Source organism: Rhincodon typus, chromosome 1 (assembly GCF_021869965.1).
Source record: "Rhincodon typus isolate 14 chromosome 1, sRhiTyp1.1, whole genome shotgun sequence".
Taxonomy (NCBI): domain Eukaryota; kingdom Metazoa; phylum Chordata; class Chondrichthyes; order Orectolobiformes; family Rhincodontidae; genus Rhincodon; species Rhincodon typus.
Window position 1 is genome coordinate 171,176,214 of NC_063332.1, and position 19,952 is coordinate 171,196,165.

General features: G+C 41.4%; 1 protein-coding gene across 1 annotated transcript in view; it reads left to right on the forward strand.

Moving 5' to 3' along the window:
* grid2 (glutamate receptor, ionotropic, delta 2) overlaps positions 1 to 19,952 on the forward strand; it is an 829,420-nt gene that overhangs the window by 805,336 nt on the left and 4,132 nt on the right. Inside the window, exon 13 of the mRNA XM_048611693.1 lies at positions 12,424 to 12,664. Within this exon, the coding sequence (XP_048467650.1) occupies positions 12,424 to 12,664 (241 nt within the window). The remainder of the gene's footprint in view (positions 1 to 12,423; positions 12,665 to 19,952) is intronic.

Here is a 19,952-nt window from a genome sequence, read left to right on the forward strand (position 1 = left end):
GATTGACTATGAACTCCTCCCACTCTTATCTCCTGCCATTAGGTGTGTTGGCAGGATTGACAGACTAACAATCGCCATGTTTGGCTACATCATGAACACATCTTCCAAGGCCATTAACTGCTGAACTAGAGCTCGAACCCAGAGCTTCAGGCCCAGAAGTAGGGAGGCAACACCTCCCATCAGGTTGAATGATATTAAAACAGAAGTGCACAGGTTGGAGGAACGTTTCAAATTTCTTTCACTACTGCACACGGATAATCCATCCATCCTTCGGGTTAATGTCCCTTCCCACCCCAGCTCTCTCATTCTACACATTACAGTCAACAAAGACCTGCATTTTGTTAATTCTTAGGATGTAGCCATCAATGCCAAGGGCAACATTTATTCCTCATCATCATCATCAGTGTCCCTAACAGATGAGGATGATGTTCTTCCCCTCTCAGGGTGAGTCCATAGGTGGCTGTACAGTCTGATGAGGCTTCTGTAGGTTCTGTTACGTTTGGGGCAGAGGATGGTTGCGGTAAGAAGTGGGGGTGGGGGATGTTGGTGCGGCAGCGCGCTTCTTTTACTGTTGTCGCCTGACTTCCGCTTTTACCCGACGGCAAGTCTCACGGTGCCCGACACCTTCCCGAATGCTCCTCCTCCACTTTGGACGGTCTTGGGCCAATGTTTCCCAGGCGTCTGTGGGAATGCTGCACTTCACCAGGGAGGACACATTGCAAGGTGCAAAGGTGGTGATGGACTTTCCAAAACCACGTGGAGAAGATACTCTCGTGGTCCTGTTCAATATCGAGTTCCAAGATCTTGACTAAGTGATTATAGAGGGATGACAATTTGTACCAAACTGAAATGGTTGTGACTTGATGGGGCACTTGGAGGTAATGGTGTTCCCTTTCGACCTTTGTCATTCCAGATAATGGCGATGGTTGGTTCAGAAAGGCCTTGAATCGGTGGCCAGTTTCTCTTGGTGTCTCCAATCTCCAACTAGAATTGGGCACAGGAGGACTGACAACTGACATAATGATATCCTGTAATTGATGCAGTTTCATAGCCAGTAAGGTTAAGGAGTATCACAATATATCCCACGCAGCCATTATTTCCGTCATTGCTCAGAATACCTGTCCCAGTAACCACCCAGCAGTGGTCATACTGTTATTGATTTGAGCTTTTCACTGATGAAATGCTGACAGCGTTGTTGGTCAAAGAGATGCAATCTATCTTCCAAGCAACAAAGTTAACCTCTGCTTAGATTGCCACTGAAAGGGATCTAGAATTTTGTACTCTACAGTCAAGCCTCTCACTTTGTTCTTTTTATAACATTGCTCCGCTTCCTGTTATTTTTCCGATCCCTTTTTAAAGGTTCTAGCAGCAACTTATCTGGTATTATTTTTTCTATCAAATCAACCCTGCTAATTACACACAAAGGTATCACTATTTTCACTTAATCTGCCACCATGAACGAGTATACCAACAAAAGAGATGTTTTGTTTTGAGATGGCTGAGCTGTGTTTATAATAGCAGAGCAGGCTCAATATGCTGAACAGTCTTCGTCTAATTTTTGTATGTTCTTGTAACTAGGACAACTGTAAGAGTAAATAAGGAGAAATTGTTTCTGTTCACTGGAAGTCCAGTAACCAAAAGATTTATGTAATTCACAAAGAATGAAAGTGATGCATTTACTTTGTGGTTTTCACAGTTACAGCATGACCCAAAGCACATTTTGCAAATGAAGTACTTTTCTGAAGTGCAGTTTATGCTGTAATGCAGCAGCCAATTAATGCACACAGCAAGATCCCACATGCAGCAATGATTTGGTTACGGGATAAATATTGGAAGTGGAGATTTCCCTGATCTTCATTGAAGTGTCTCCATAAGCATTTTTATGTCAATTTAAGAGGGCATACAAGACCTTGATCTGAAATATGGCACTTCTACCAGCGCAGCACTCTCTCCATAATGCCTAAGTCCTGGAGTGAGGCTTGAAGCCTAAATCAGGGGCAAGAAAACTACTATTGAGCCACAGTTGACACATAACAGGAGTTATGAGGATTATTTTACATTATCATTTGCAATATACTGCTTGCAATGATGGTGGATTCATTGGTAACTCTGCCTTACCTCAATATCAAAATACCAAGTGCTGAGAAAAGCACAGTGAATGGCTATTGATTTGACTCTTTGAACTGAATTTGATATTCTTTATTCAAGAGTGGATGGTATGTCCTTTGATTTCTGTGTTCAAGGTTTATTTGGAGCCCGTTATATCTAGGAACTCTGAAATGCCTTATTCAGAGTCTCTATGCTTTCTGCAACAACTTGTATGGCACGGTATTTTTACAGCCATTCTAGGTACATCATATATTGTAGATCACCGATCTTCATTCTCAGTTTGCTGCTCATGATTACTGAGTCTTCACTTTTCAAAGTGTTTGTCATGGAAGAGCTATCCTTCCACAAATCAAACACAGTACACTGGTGACAGAGAGAAAAACTTGTAAGATTCTTCTGAAACCATGTGCTATATCTGCTTGAAGTTTGCTGAAAGGGAGACACATGAACATTTGGTCTCAAACTCATTTGGACAAATGCAAGACTGCCAAATAACAATTAAGGGCAGCCTCTTGATTCCCTTTGCTTTCTACATGGAAACACCTCAGCCAATCAGAATTGACTTGCCAACCAATCAGCACTTCCTTTTCTCCTGTCACATAAATTGTTGTGATTGTTTGAAATTTGGTATTCTTGCATTTGTCCTGATGAGTTCCAGACAAAAAATTTACATATGTATTGTAAATAGTCGATTATGTGCAATGAAGAAGGTACACTCATATAAGACATTTCATGACCTCTGGACGTGTCAAAGTACTTTGTAGTCACTGGTGTAATTTTGGAAGTATGACAGCCAAATGGTACAGCAAGCTCTGAGAAACAGCAATGTATCATGACCAAATAATCCATTATGAGGTTGGTTCCGAGAAATGTGTTAGACAAGATATAGGGGGTAACTCTTGCTTTTCTTCAAAACAAAACTGCCATGGAATCCGCCCAGTAAGGATGGACAAGGTCTCAGTTTCATACCTCTTTTGAAAAATGGCAACTCTGACAGTGCAGCATCTGTTTAGTCTTGTACTGGAAGTGCCAGGTTAAGTTTTGTGCATGAGTTCCTCATTTGGGACATGCAGCCACAGAGATAAATGTGCTACCAGCTGAGTGAGAGCAGATCTCCAGCAATTACTGACCTACCAAAAATAGAAATGAGGTGGAGTAAGCTTCCTAGAGGTTTGGTCATGGTTTCCCCTATCCAATCAAACAGTCTCGCCACCAACCCACCTCTCACCTCCTGTGGTGGAAAACAAAGAAGTGTTCACCATCAAGGAAAATCACAGCATGATTCTTTTCCCTTTGAATTTAATCACTGAAGAGTCTTCTAGATTAATTTCTGGAGATGACAGGACAACCCTGGAGAGTTTGCAAACCTATAAACAGAATCCTAACAATAGCAATGAACTATATTAAGGGCAAGACCAATGGTGATGAGATGAGGTCCTTAGCGATCCAGAATTGGCCATTTAAAGGCCTCAAGTGGTGATTGGACAGGAAGGTCATCCACAGGTAGGGGCAGGAAACCAGAGTGGTCCACACCAGCCACTCTCTTGCCCAATTGAATGCCCCCCAACACCAAACTCACTTCAGGGAAGACAGGGACAGAAATCATGGACCCCAGTGGTGCTGTTGCTCATCCACACCATGACTTCCACCAGAGCACAGTGACCCAACTCAAACACAGTGGCCCTACACCACCCCTTCCCCAACTCTAACCAAAGCACAGCAGCCTATGCATAGCCCTCGAAGACCAAAGTAAGGCATCCCCATCTCCAGCCTGACCATAGCTACCTGCTCCAGACCCAGCCCAGCTCCCATTCCCACCCTAACCCTGAGATTACAGTTCATGTGAGAGCCCTGGGCTATGGTTATTGGGCCCCTGCACTAGGTCCCTGTTCATTGGGAGAAGGCACTAAATTCTGGCCAATATGACACACCTCCATAAAGAGATATTAGATCAGATGATGAAATGCTTGGTCAAGGATGTAGACTTTCAGGAGTTTAAGGCATTTAAGACAGAGCTAGAGAAGATAGGCTATAAGGAAAGAGTTCCAGTGTGGAGCATATACAGATAGGTATTCAGGAGGCTACAATTAGAGGAGCACAGTGATCACAAAAAGCTATAGAATTGAAGAGATTTCAGAAATAGGGAGGGCTCTGAAAGTAAGGATAAGAATTTTGAAATGAAACAATGAATGACTGGAGATAATATAAGTCAGTGAAGTCAGTGGGGATAGGGGGTTGGAACATGATACGTGTTGAGACAGAGGCAACAAAGGTTTTGATGACATCAGGCTTATGAAGGGAAAAATGTAGGAGACCACCAGGAAAGTGAGGGGAGCATTGGGATACAATCTCAGTGAATGAGAGTTACTCTGGACTGATTTCTTAAAGAAGAATGCACTGCAAAAATGACTATCTGAGGTAGAAGTACAATAGTGTTAATGTTTCGAGTCCAGTGACCCTTCTTCAGAACTGCTCCGGAGTTCCAAAGAAAGTTCACTCGACCCCAGATGTTAACTCTGCATTCTCTCCACAGATGTTGCCAGATCTGCTGAGTTTTTTCAGCAATTTCTGTTTGTGTTTCTGATTTCCAGCATCTACATTTCTTTGTTTGTTTTTGAGAAGTGTAATAGTATCAGACATAAATCAACATTCTTGTCTTTAATAATGCTCTGGTTTGATTTGATATTATTCATTTCTTAAATTTGCATAATGTGCAATTACCTTTCCTAATACAGGAACAGCTTGATATGTTTTTATGGCAGTGAATATCAAGGTAGACATTTATGTAATTGCTGCTTCACATTTTTTTAAAACTGAAATGGGGCATTAATATAATTGCACCCATTTATCACCAAAGGTTTCAACCTGGATTTGAAAAAAAATTTGCTGTGGTTCACGTGAATTTTGAAAATAAGAGTCATGAAATTGACAGGCATTTCTAATTGTTCTGCAGATGAAATTTCATGGCTCTTGTTGCGTTTTGTAGGTGATATGCATCTTTGTTTTGCTTCACACTTGTTTTCTGAAGAAATTAAGTAACTGCCTGGCAGAGTGCCAAACCAATTACCCTCCCTATGTAGATGATGAGAGTTTAATCATGAAATTAAAGTTCTTTAAAATTCTGACTGCTTCATAAACTAAGCTTTGGTTATAATGTGGAGGTATCGGTGTTGGTTTAGAGTGGTGGACAAAATTAGAAGTCACATAACACCGGATATAGTCTAAAAGGTTTATTTGAAATCACAAGCTTTTGGAGCGCTGCTCCTTCATCACTTGAATTCACCCGGTGACTTTATGTATTGTGTGACTTCTGACTTTAAGCTTTGATTATTTTCTTCCCTTGGACCTTCTGGCTGATATAAATGCAAGGTTCGCTCTGAGTTTGCAAAATTATCCTGACCAGCAAATAGTGGAGAACCTTAAAAGAAGATCTGAGATTTTCATTGTGTGGTTGGTGGGTATTGAAAGACTTTAGGAGTTGTGTCTTTGCCTCTTCTCAATACAGTTTCCAGCACAAAGCACCCATACAGTGTGAGGAAAGGAGTCACTTAGTTCAGTTGTCTAAAACATGGTGCAAGATGGTGCAAATAGTGTGCTTTCAATTCCTGTGCCCAGTTGTGTTAGTTCATGAAGGCTCTTCACTATTCACCGCGCTTGCCGAGCAGTGCTCCTCAAACCATATGTTGCGGTATACAGGAGATCGTACATGAAAGGGCTAACAGACATCTCATGATAAGCTCAGTTCATCAGGGTGTAAAGGACAGTTCCTGGGAGGAGCTAACCAGTGTTCAAGTTGTGCGGTTGTCACTAAGTTGCGCGCTTACTCATATGTTGAGACTAATGCTTTACAAGGCGTTATTGTATATCTCAGATATTATGTAGCTTGAAATTAAATATTATGTAAAGGACCTAATGAAGATTATCAAGATTGTGCCTACCTTCTGTTGAAGACTTTGTGTGAGCATCCTTACCCACATTGTACCAATACCTTAATACCAAAAAGAAGAATTAGTGGCAGTGTATCTACTCCTTTATCCCAGTTGGTTTAGATGTCTGTCTGAGGATTCACTTAGCCTCACCATTGCAATGTTGGAAAAGCTAATATGCAACATTTTAATACATGTAACCATGGAGAGAGATATCTATGGTCCTTTGTGAACTATGGCTAATTGCCCACTAGCTCAATTGGTCAATAACGAGACTCTTAATCTAAAGATCATCACTACAAATCCTGCAGCACAAGAGAAGACTGCATATGATTTCAATCTGTTTTATGGCTCAAAGTGTTTCATGGAGTGGGAAACAAGATGCTTGAAATAAGAACTTTTTTTTGCAGTGCAAATGCCATTACCTGCATTAGGGATCCACTGTGTCACTCCTGGTACACTGAGTGCAAAGGTTGTGAGTTCAAATCCCATGCTGGAGATATCAACACTAAACCTAGGCTGATACTTGCAGTGCATAGCTCACAAAATGTAGTTGGAGATTCTATCTTTCAGATCCAATGATGAGCTGAGGCCCTGTCTATCGTCACAATGAAATACTGGATGGGTACTGTAGTGAAGAACAGCAGGTGGGGTGTACTAAGTGTCCTGGCCAACGCTTTTATTCCTCAACTAGCAGTAAAATAACAGATCATGCAGACATTATCTCACAACTGGTGATAGGATCTTGCTCTGCATGAGTCAACCAACTTTATAATCGTGATAAAGCTTCAAAAGTACATCACTGGCTTAAAAATCAGTTGGCATCCTGAGACCGGAAAATACACTATATGAGTGCAAGTACGTGGTGTAAGGTGAATGATTTATATATATTTTAATATTATTTATTTTGAATTTTTGTATTTGGAACTAGTGGCATATGCATTTTCAATGCGCCAGATTCTCAAGATGGGGAATCAAAGTCATTGTTAATTTAGGGCCCTATTGATGTGAAAGACGAGGAAATTCTCTCTGGTATGAATTCTGTTCAGGAGAGCTTTTGGCATTAATGGAATTGTGTTTTACCAGGTGTTTCAAAATCTTTAAACTTATTTTATATTAAATAGTTTGATTTATTATGTTATCTTCATTTCTTTTGCGTAATAAACTTCTGTTCAAGTATTAAAACCAAATCAACAGCATTAAGTATATGTGTTTTAGTGAAAGATCGCCTCATTAAAATATTAAAAATTTCGATCTGTGATCTGAATTGTCCAGTAATAATAACAACCGGAATCCTAACAGTACTTTATTATTTTAGAGCATTCGTTGATATATTTAACGGCACCAATTCTCAATCCTAATGGTACTCAAAGTAATCTTACTGAAATATGTTAAGCACTGCACAGCTATTTGGAAACTGTTGCACTCTTAATCAATTTTGCATTGATTGTAGATCAAACACAAAATTAACCAACAAGAGGGACCATTTGACCAATTAGGTGGAATTTAATGTCAGTGAATTGGCTCTCACCAATCAGCTGGAGAGTCAGCATGGGCCCTTTGCCCACTCTTTCTATGAATGCCCACCATATTAAATGCCAACTGTGGAGTCTTCCCTAGAGTCCAGTACCCTGGGGGCAGAATTCCCTCCCACTCACCCCTGCCAGCCAATCAGAGGGCAGTTGCTCTTTGTGGCACTCCACCACCTGTAACCCCCTGAGACCACAAGTGGCCATTTACTGCCTACTTCAGTTGATATTACAATAGGACGGCCATACACAAGGCTTTCTGTCCCAGGCTTATTGGAGCAGAGGTCCAATCAAATTGCCCAGCAACCAAATTTACAGTAGGGGACGGCATTAAATTCCATCCATTGTGTCTGTGCAGAGCCATAAAGAGTTATCTAACCTCATTCCTTTTTTAGCTCTTGGTCTGTAGCTTTCTTGGTTACTTTAAGTCCATCTCCAACTGCATTTTAAATGTGAGGGTGGCTACCTCGCCTCTCATTTCTGGTACTAAGTTTCAGGCACCCCAACACTCTCTGAGTGAGAAACATTCCTCCTCAACTACTTTGCCCAATTACTTTAAATCAATGTTCCCCGGTTATTGATTTCTTTGCAATGAGAACTAGTTCCTTCCTATTCACTGTGACTCATCGCTCATAGTTTATGCATCTCAACTAAATCTTCCCTCTGCCTCCTCTGTTCCAAAACAAACAATCCCTGTTCATCCAACCTTTTTTCATCACTAACATTCTCTTTCCTGGCAGCATTTGTTGTGCTCTTTAGTGAATTGTAAAAGTACTAATCATGTGACAAGGATTGGTGAAATAATATGTGGGTTCTGATCTGCGACTTAGTGGAGGCTTTTTTCCTTCAACAGGATATTTTTACCTCATGAGGCAATGCTGTGTGAGCTTCCATAACAAAAGAATTAGACATGAGTATTACAGTACAGAAATATATACTATACTGCAGTCACAGACACTTCAGTACTAAACTAATATTAAGCTATTCAGTTACAAACAGGGACTTGCTTCCATTACCATGCATGCTTCACATGGCCCCAGTTAAGATGGAGTCTGAGGCTTTTATAGTCTCAGGTTACGTGCTGTGATACAATGTTGATATCTTGAGCATGTCTCATAAATGTATATTGCATACTAGTTGAGACGTACTATAGAGCAGGTTCTTTATTGAAAGATAATATCTGTTAGTCGTTCGACATATTTGACTTTTATATCTATTGCAGTTTTATTCAGAGTACAGTCATGATGTTACATCCTATTCAGAGGCACATAATGATAGACAACAGCTAAGATATGCTATCTGAAAGGTACATGTACATCATATCACAGTAACATCCTCATAAATCTCCTCTGTACCCTGTCCAATGCGATCGCATCCTTCTTTCACAATCAGGCCAGAACTGTACATGACAACAATGAAATTACAAACTGTAAAGGTCCCCAACTCTGGTCGAACCCCTGGGGGTTTCTTCATATGACCTCCAACCATTCCTGCCATTCGTCACCCAGCATGGCCATCATCATGCTGAGTCCCTCCCTACACCAACTGGAAAGTAAGCTCTATGCTGGCGCCTTCATTATCCAATAGGATGATTCGTTAGTGTCAAGTTGCCACTCCCCTCCCCCTCCCCTGCACATTCATAAATAATAAATATATTATTCAAATAATTTAAAAGGTTTTTCTTTTCGTTCACTCTGTCTCCCTCTAAAGATTAAATTCTAATTCCTGAAGAAGCCAGCGCATGTATGGAATGATTGGCAATGCGAAGAGAGATTGGTTCGTAACAATTGTTTCGGACTTTGTCCTGGCTGATATAACTGATACAAGGGGACTGCTTGTGGGTTCTCAATATTACCCTGAAAGATAGAGTCAGAGAGTCATTGAGTCACAGAGATCTACAGCACAGAAAAAGGCCCTTCAGACCATCACCTCTGTGCTGGTCAAAAACAACCACCTAACTATTCTACTCCTATTGTCCAGCAGTTGCCCTATAGGCTTAGCATCGCAAGTGTACATCTAAATATTTCTTAAATGAGGGTTTCTGCCTCTCCCACCCTTACAGGCAGTGAGTTGCATATCACCACCAGCCTCTGGGTGAAAAGATTTTTCCTCACATCGCCTCTAACCCCACTGCCCTTTACCTTAAATCTATGTCCCCTGGTCATTGATTCCTCATCAAGGGGAAAAATGTCTTACAGTCTATCCTTTCTATGCCCCTCATCGTTTTATACATCTCAATCATGCCCCCTCTGGTCTAGCATTGGAGGCAGGGAGACCTAGTTACAGTAGACCCAGAACGGGGAGTCCTGGTTACAGTAGACCAAGAATGGGGAATCCTGGTTACAGTAGACCCAGAATAGGGAGACCTGGTTATGGTAGACACAGAATAGGGAGTCCTGGTTATGGTAGACCCAGAATGGAGTGTCCTGGTTACTGTAGACCCAGAATGGGGTGTCCTACTTACGGTAGACCCAGAATGGGGTATCCTGGTTACAGTAGACCCAGAATGGGGAGTCCTGGTTACGGTAGACCCAGAATGAGGAATCCTGGCATTGGCGCAGTTGCCACTACAGCGACAGCAGTGTAGGATGCCCAAAGGTGGGACTCCTGGTGACATCGAGGCAGCAGCAGAGACGGACCTCTGGTTGCGGGGAAAGTGTGGATTTAGCATGGGACCTGGCATCGGCATCAGCGGCAGCGTCGGGGAGGTCGGCCCAGCAGCGAAGAGATGACACCTAAAGAGTGGCAAATCCTACATTAGTGGGTCCGGCATAGCCAGCAGTGAGGCAGTAGAGAAGGGATGGCAGCGCAGGTGTCATTGGTGAGCCAGCTCAGGACTTTCTTTCAGTTGTACCTTTTTTATTCTTAAACTATTCAAAATGGTGCCAGATTGTGGCTGTATTTTCACTGTATTCTTCTGTAATATTCACTGTAAAGTGCAAGTGACAATAAATTATTCACTCATTCATTCATTCTGTCAATCTCCTCTGCTCTAAGGAAAACAATCCAGTCTATCCAATCTCTCTTCATAACTAAAACTCTCGAGGATTCTGCTCTGCACCCTCTCCACTGCAAACACATCCCTCCCTGAATGTCCCAGCATAATCTCCCTAACCAATGTTTTATATCCTTCCAATGTAACCTCCCTGCTGTCAAACTCTTCAAATCTATACCTCATTCAACGTTCAAGCTAAACAATTCACTACTAGCTGCCTTCAGTTTCCTGATAATATCCTTCAGGTACATATACATATCCACCTTGCTGAATAAGAAATGTGCAAGACACAAGCGCACTATTCCACTATTTTAATATGTCATCCTCCCAACAGACATTTACAGAATGCTTGATGCACATGAATTAATAGCATGGAGCCAAATGGTGTCAGGAATACATCATATCCAAATGAGAATGCAAGATTTGACCAATGTCTCTGCCTACTCATTTTATCTTCTGCATTCATTCTTTTGACCTTACATTTCGTTCAGTTTTTTTTTTAATAATTAAATAATTGTGCACCCTTCATCAAGAAAATGTGTGTTTTGGTAATTCTTATGCACAAGAGGCAGGATTGATTGTATTTGGGGAGGTTTCTAAATTTGCTTTTGTGTGTCAAGTCTGCCCCAGTGTGGAATCTATGTGAATTGCTGCTGGGGAATTTTCTGAGGTTGCTGTGACCTATACAGCATTATAGAGCCTATACTACAACCCCTACAAGTTTCAGAAAATACTTACTACCACATGTTTTACACCCACACATGCACTTAAACATATACATATACAGACTCACTGACAAACATATGCAGTGTATGGAATATTTGAATGACATTAAAGTAAGTGGCAAAAGGTTTAGCGGATATCATGGAATCATAGAATCCCTAAAGCGTGAAAAGGGGCTATTTGGTCTATCAAGTCCACACCGACTCTCTAAAGAGCAGCCCACTCAGAGCTATCCCCTGACCCTATCCTGTAACCCTGCATTTCCAATGGCTCATCCACCTAGCTTGTATACCCCTGGGCACTATGGCACAATTTACCATGGCCAATCCACCCTAACCTGCACATCTTTGGGAGGAAACCAGAGCACTGGCAGAAACACACACAGACACGGGGAGAATGTGCAAACTCCACACAGACAGCCCCCTGAGACTAGAATCGAGCCCGGGTCCCTGGAGCTGTGAGGCCGCTGGGCAAAACGTTTTCCACCCAGAGAGTGGTGGGAATTTGGAACTGTCTGCCTGTAAGGGTGGTACAGGCAGAAACCCTGATAACATTTAAGAAGTATTTAGATGTGCTCTTGCGATGCCAAGGTATACAAGGCTATGGGCCAAGTGCTGGAAAATGGAATACAAACTAGTTCCGTAGGTGACCAGCACAATGGGCTAAAGGGACTTATTCTCTTTTGTAGATCTCTATGACCCTTTGCCTCTCCACATGCTATTTTTGGAAATTTTAGGAATAACTTTTAAGAATGACTCTGGGTGGCACAGTGGCTCAGTGGTTAGCACTGCTGCCTCACAGCACCAGGGACCCGGGCTCAATTCCATCCTCTGTGCAGAGTTTGCACATTCTCCCCATGTCTGTGTGGGTTTCCTCTGGGTGCTCCGGTTTCCTCCCATTGTCCAAAGATGTGCAGGCTAGGTGGATTGGCCATGCTAAATTGCCCATAGTACCCAGGGATGTTTAGGTTAGGTGGGTTAGACATGGGAAATCAGGAGCAGGATAATGGGTCTGGGTGGGATGCTCTTCGGAGGTGTGGACTTGTTGGGCCAAATGGCCAGTTTCCACACTGTAGGGATTCTATGAATTATTCTTCTATGAACCCATATTGACAATATTTGTCCCTCTTCCTTAACTCAAGGATCCTGGAACTTCTGCAACACGGAGACCTTGACATTCTGAAGCACAAGTGGTGGCCAAAGACAGCACAGTGTGACATCTACTCTTCATCCCGAGCACAACAGAAAGGCAGTGCTTTCGATCTGGCCAGCTTCGCTGGGGTATTCTGCATCCTGGCTGCCGGCATCATCTTAGCCTGCCTCATAGCCATCGTGGAAAATTGGTGGAACAGACGGAAAGGATCTCGTGTCCCCTCCAAAGAGGTAACATTCTGCAGCCGTCAGCGCACATTGCCTCAGTGACAAAGTGACAGCTTTAAAACTGCCCCAACCCCACGTGAGATGTCCCCTGCTAACCCTTTGAGGATTTACTTTGTACAGGCTAAAAACAAAAATCACAAAAACACATACCTTCAAATACCCAGGGCTGTAGCTGCCAGCTGACAAAATAACAACAAAACAAACTGCATTTGTATAGCAACTGTAAGAGAGTAAACATCTCGAGATGCTTCACAGTCACAATATGGAAAAAGTTTGGACACAGGGTCACACAAGACGATAGAGTATTATGAGGCAAAGAGGCAGGTTTTAAGGGGCTTCTTAAATGAGGAAAGAGTTAGAAATGCGCAGAGGTTCAAGGAATGGAGTTACAGCAGTTAGGACCCAAGCAGCTGAAGGAATGGCCACCAGCAGTGAGCAATTCAAATCAGCATGTTCAAGATGCCAGCATAGAAAGAGCACAAAGATGATGGAGAGCTCCGGAGCTCGAGGGGGTTGCAGAGATGAAGGTTACCACGGAGAAACAAAAGGATGAGAATTTTAAGGTTGCGATAGAGGCAATATGTGAGTGAAGAAGTCCCTAAATGACATTAATGTGACAAGTTAAACTTGAAGACTGCACAGAAATTACTCGAAACTTAAACAGTAATGTTTGTTCGGCGGTACCTAACTTTGAATATTGCTGACAAAAACCACATTTTTACAGAGCTTTACACCTTGCCCTCATGAGGACAATTTGCAAGAAATACCAAAGTAAAGGGAAACGTTTATGTTGTGTGATTGGCAAGTAGAATCTAATTGGTAGATGCATTGTGATGACATGCATGTAAACCATAGGTTCCAATACTAACGGACCATATTGAACATGTCCCATCGATCATTCTCAGTGGACAGCATGCCAATGTGTTGAACCAGATCCTGCTTTCCAGCCTTGGAAAAGTGTATCTACTATTGGCTGGTGATTCTGCTATTAGACATCATTTATTAAATAATCCAAACTGTGCTAATAGTTACACCAGAAATCAATTTAAGATCATCAGTCAGGCTCACAGTGCAATGCATTTATGTATGCTAGAAGCTACATAGATTAACAAGCGTGACCTGTTTATGTAGGCAAAAGAAATTTGTCCATACATTGCATGATTTCCATGGAAAAGAGTGTCATGGAGACAATCAACTTCTGTTGCATCCCCATGACAATGCCCTGACCAATCAGTATCTACCTGCCTGGTCTGAGAATGAAGATTGGCAGTTAACTGTTCTTGCTGCATCTCCATATCAATTGATTGCTCAACCAACTGACGTTCTCTTCTCATTCTGTATAAATCGGTGTTCCTTTTCTCAAGTTTGTTTCATGCGTCCTAGTCCTGTTGAGTGCAAGGCAAAAGTTTTGACATCCTGTATCCTTTTAGCAGTATTTAAGCCATTAGTTGCCCTTGAGAAAGTGGTGGTCAACTGCCTTCTTGAATCGCTGAAGTCCATGTGGTGTAGGTACATCTGCAATGCTGTTCCATTATTTACAATTCACTTATCAACAAGGAATCGTTTGCAGTGATCTTTACATACTCTGCTTTGTGATCAGGCCAATCTTTTGGAAGATACTATTAATGATCTCCTGAGACTTTTCATTCCACTACTGGCTCTGTTGAATATTCAGGGCTGCTTTTCATTGTCAAATAAATCAATGTACTTCCTGGAGGTGCCCAAAGCCTTAAGTGACAAGACTGTGCATTGACAGTAAGAGCTCAAAACAAATGGTTGTAAGGTTGGACAAATTGAATCAAGTTTGAGTAAAGAGTTTGCATGAGCAAATTATGCATCTGCACGCTAGCACACAACCTCAGAGATTTAAGTTTCATGTTCAATTAAAACCATTGTTTTAGACCTTATAGTTCATGAGCAGATCAATGCATCCTCACTAAATAGAAACTGAAAGAACTGCGGATGCTGTAAATCGGGAACAAAAACAAAGTTGTTGCAAAAACTAAGCATGTCTGGCAACATCTGTGAAGAAAAATCAGGGTTAACGTTTCAGGTCCAGTGACCCTTCCCCAGAAGGTTCTGAGTAATTTCAAAATTCCCTATGGATGAGTCTCTTTGACCTTTGGACTAATCAGACCCTGCACGCTTCATATGCTAACCATTCAGAAGGTTCTGAGGAAGGGTCACCAGACCCGAAAAATTAACTCTGATTTTTCTACACAGATGCTGCCAGACCTGCTTAGCTTTTCCAGCAACTTCTGTTATTGAGAATGCACCTTCACTGCTGGGGTCAATTTAAACTTGTAACTGGGATCAAAAAGTAGTCTCGTCACCCTGTTAACCCCAATTCAGCAGGCCTCACCATTTTGAAAGGGGTTGTTGTATAAGGTAATCAACTTGAAAAAGTTAATATTGGAGACTGTGTTAAACTCCACCCCATCTGACGATAGGCCTATATTCACAGATTTCTGCCTAGTGTTAGTACCAATGTTTATCTCATTAATGTAACGTGTAGCTAATTACTATCGTGCAATAAACTACATCTTGTTAAGACAAGAACCTCTTCTTGTTAAGACTTACCATTGATTGCTCCTCTACTACTACAAAGCAAATAAGCCCTTAGATCCAATCAAGGAAAGAGGATGGTGACAATATCCTTCTACAGACAAATACCACAGAGTTTATCGCCATGAGCAAAAATGCCCACTTATCCCAGACATAAGGTTTCCTCTAGTGTGCAAATTACTGTAATGGAATTGCATCTTGGGTTGGGAGTGGTTAGCATATGAGGCGTGCAGGCTGTGACTAGTCCGAAGGTCAAAGAGACTAATCCATAGGGAATTTTGAAATTACTCCTGTAGGATAAGAGAAAGAAGGTTTGATTTATGTAATGCTTTTCGTAAACTCTGGACCCTCCAAAGCACTTTACACTCAATGAAGTAAAGTGACAAAAACACCACCACTGTTGTAATGTAGGCACTATGACAGCCAATTTGCACACAGCAAGCTTCCACAAGCGACAATGGTAATCTGTTTTTAGTGATGTCTGTCGATGGATAAGTAATGGTCTGGGTACTGGGTATAATTCCCTGGTCTTTCTCAAATAGAACCATGGGATCTTATAGATCCATCTGAGAAAGTCAACAGGACTTCGGTTTGATGACTCAGGTCAAAGTCTGAACCTCCAACGGTGCAGCATTATGTCAGGACTGCACTGGAGTATCAGCCTTGAAGTCTCAAGGCTTTAGCACAATGAGCTGACTTCAGCCCAGCCTTTTCTCTCAGCTATATCAATAATCTGGTGGGGTTTTGTCAAGAGTAGGATTTCTCCTGACTGAGTTCGCAGTCTGCTAATAAAAAAATTCTCAGAACAGAATGACAATCAAATTGGCAGACATAGTTACAGACATTCAATAACTCAAATTAAACAGTGTGCATATTAATCCTTGGTATTGAACAGGCCAAATCAATAATGGAATTGAAGACGATTAATTGTAATGTTGCCCCACCCCCTCTACTCCGTAAGAATTACAATTTCACTGCAATTACAAACAATCAGCTCTCTGACCCAGTAATTAAATTCGATCCACACTGTGGTGAACATATAAGTGGTAAAGATATAAAGAGGTATTGGAGCGAAGAGTTCAGAAAAATGAGAGACAACCTTACTGAAATATACAAGATTCTCTGGGGGCTTTCCAGGGTAGATGCAGGGTAGGTTATTTCCCCATGTGAGACAGCCTAACACTAGAGGGAGTAATCTTAGAAGAAAGGATTGTGCATTTAAGACAAAGGTGAGAAGGAATTTCTTCTCTCAGAGGGTAGTGAATCTGTGAAGTCCTTCACCACAGAAAGCCATAAGCATTGGGCCGTTAAGTATATTCAATGTGAACATCTCATCAATGTATGACAAAAAAGATATGAAGTTCTGGGGTTTGACACAGTGTCGTTGAAGGAAAAGCAACATATCTCCAAAAGTCAGGAAGGTGTGCAGCTTAGAGGTGAATCAAGAGAGAAAATGCTGAGAGGAGAGCAGAAAGAGGGGGTGGGTAAAGAAGAAACTAAGTCATTCAGTAATCACTCGTCATAGTGAGTGTTTAAAGACCAGGTAAAACTCAGCACTTTTGGTATAATTTGGTTCTTGTTCGTTCATTACCTGTCTTCACCATTTGGTAACACACTTGGAATCAAAAAGTCACTGGTTCACATTGCACTCCAGCAGGAACCTGTACACATTAAGTCCGGAAGGAATGCTGCATTGTCAAAAAACAATCTTTCAGCTGAATTGCTACATTGAAGCAGTTTATATGCTCAATAAAAGATTGTGCTGATATCTCAAACAACGTCAGGAAAACAGATTAATTCATAATTCACTTTGTCTCTCATTAACCTGCGAGACCACAGTGACAGCCATGTAATTGCAGTCTATCACCTGAATGGTGTCAAACAATTACGAATTTGGTTCCTTCATCAACAACGGAAAAATATATTTAAATGCATCTTTAGTGCGAGTGCAGAGCGGACAAAAGCGAATCCTCAGCCCATCTCAAACAAAACCCAAATTTCATTCAGTGGTTTTTGATTTGCCTGGAAGAATTGGGATGTGAATAAGAGGTAATGCTGTCTTGCTGGTATATGTTTTGCATTATATACCAAGATCCATTTTGCCATCTGTTCAGGTGTCTTAGCTAATGTGTAGTGGGTAGCATGTTAATCTCTGGGGTAGGAGGCTGTAGTTTATATCTAACTTCAGAATTTGAGCACAAAATTCAAACTTAAATCCCCAGTGCAGAACTGAGAGAGTGCTGCATTGTGGATGAGCAGTCAGCACAATTCCCCACCTGCCCTCTCAGCTAGGCATAAATCCTAGGCAATATTTTTTCCAAAAATGAACATGGGAATTATCTTTGAGTTGTAGACAATATTTTTAGCACATATCAGTTTGTAGGAGCTTTCTGTGTGTAAATTGACTGCTACATACCCTACATTACAGCAATAACTGCACTAAAAGTATTTCTTCAGCTGTAAAGTGCATTGGGATGAGCAGAAGCTGTGAAAGGTGCTGTGTCAATATATTTTCTTTAAATTAGGTACATTTAGTTTAGAGCTGTGATAAGTCAATTTCATGAAACACCAGTCTTTACTAAATAAGGTTTAACAGGTTTTAACAATAAGGTGTTAAAAGTCAAAATTATCCTGGTTTAAATTTAAGTAGAACATAAAATAGTATGGGACTGTAGAGTGGTGACTGTATCCAGCCACTCAATACAATTCATTAGCATATGATTTTCATATAATCGGATAGTTCTAATTTCATGTTTAAGACATTCATTACAAAATATATATTCAAACGTTAAACCAAATAATTTGTCAGCAACATAAATTCACTTGCGAGAGGCTCCACTTTTGTTAACTTGACATATATAACAACCTGTAAAATGGGATCAGACATCCCTCTTGACCCTTTCAAGCAGATGTGAGCTCTTCCAATACAATTCAATTGGATGGATTGAGAAGTCTCGCATGACTGAAAGTAACCTCTCACACAACTCATTTAGCAGGTAAGAGCTCGAGAAATCAAACTACTCACCTTTCACTGGATAAATGTAGAAACCATAACATTACATGAAACATACCTTCTCTGTGACGTCAGCAAAGTGCTGGTAGGGAATGTAAATCCTACCCCTTTTTTGTTTCCTTATTCTATGGGCTGCATGTTCAAAGAGAACATAGGTCAAGGATGGGGCAAGAGTATTTTCTCTCCTACAGTCCTTCCATCAGGGTAATAGGAGGTAGCCATTCACCCCTTTATGCTTGTTATACCATCCATTGGCATGGTGGCCAAGAGGTTAGCACTGCTGCCTCACAGTGTCAGGGACCTGGATTTGATTCCACCGTTGGGCGACTGTCTGTGTGGAGTTTGCAGATTCCCCCTGTGACTGTGTGGGGTTGTTCCAGTGCTGTGGTTCCTCCCACATTCCAAAGATGTGTAGTCTAGGTGGATTAGCCATGGAGAATGCAGGGTTACAGGGATAGGGAAGGAGGGTGTCGGGAGTCGGTGAGATACTCTTCAGAGGGTCAGTGTGGACTACTTGGGCCAAATGGCCTGCTTCCACACTATAGGGATTCTATGATTTATCAGCCCATGACTGGTCTATTCCTGAACTCATTATTTGCTTTCTTTGATGTGATGTGTTTGTCACTAACATTTGTTGCCCACCCCTAATTGCCCTCATAAGGGCAGTGGTGAGCTGCTTACCAAACTGCCTACTAGCCTTCGGCCCATATACCTTCAACAAGTAAGACTGATCGGTTTCAGTTTTAAAAATAGCAATTGATCTTTTACGCACCCACATCCATAGGGGAAGGATTTTGAGCTTACTACTCCCCTTTGTGTGGAAATACGCTCCTTGATTTCACTCGTGATCTGTCTCGTTCGAATTTAGCTTCTTCCTGTCGATCCCATTTGCATCCATTAAAATTCTAATCTTGATCAGCTTCACCGTTTCAAGTCAAAGGTATACAAGTCAGTTTTATGAAACTAACCTTCACAGAATAACTTTCACTGATAAGTGGCAATTAAAATTAGAAGTGGCCCAGAAATAATCATCTCCAACCAGAGAGATTCTAACCACCTCTCAATGATATTCAGGGCCATAACCATCCACTGAATCTCCCACAGTGGATATTCCTGACTGATACCATTGACTAAGAACTGAACTGAACCCAGCCATATAAATACTGTGGCTAACAGAGCAGGTCAAAGACTGGAAATTCTGAGCGAGTAATTCATTGAAGTGAATTGAATGATTTATTGTCACATGTATTTAAACAAAAACTGTGAAAAGTGTTAAGAGCTGCCATGCTCCAGCACCATTTTGAATTATTGAATATATTAAAAGATATTACAAAAGTAGAGTTTATCTTTCTGTCCCCTTCTTGTTCTAATTCTTCTAATTCATCTCCTAAATCCCCATCTGCAAGGCACAAGTCAGGAGTGTGATGAAAATGCTCTCCACTTTCTTTGATGAATGCAGTTCCAACAACACTCAGTAAACTTTACACTATCTGAGACATAGCAGCCCGTTAGATTGGACCATCTGCAACTTTGTACATTCACTCCTTCCACCACCAATGGCAACAGTGAGTACCATGTACAAGATACACTGCAGCAATTCATCAAGGCTCCTTTGATTATACATTTCAAACTTACAGCCCTTAAAACCTAGATAATGGTACTCTCACTAGACCTGCCATTCAGGACCTCAGGCTAATGCTGTAGGAACATAGT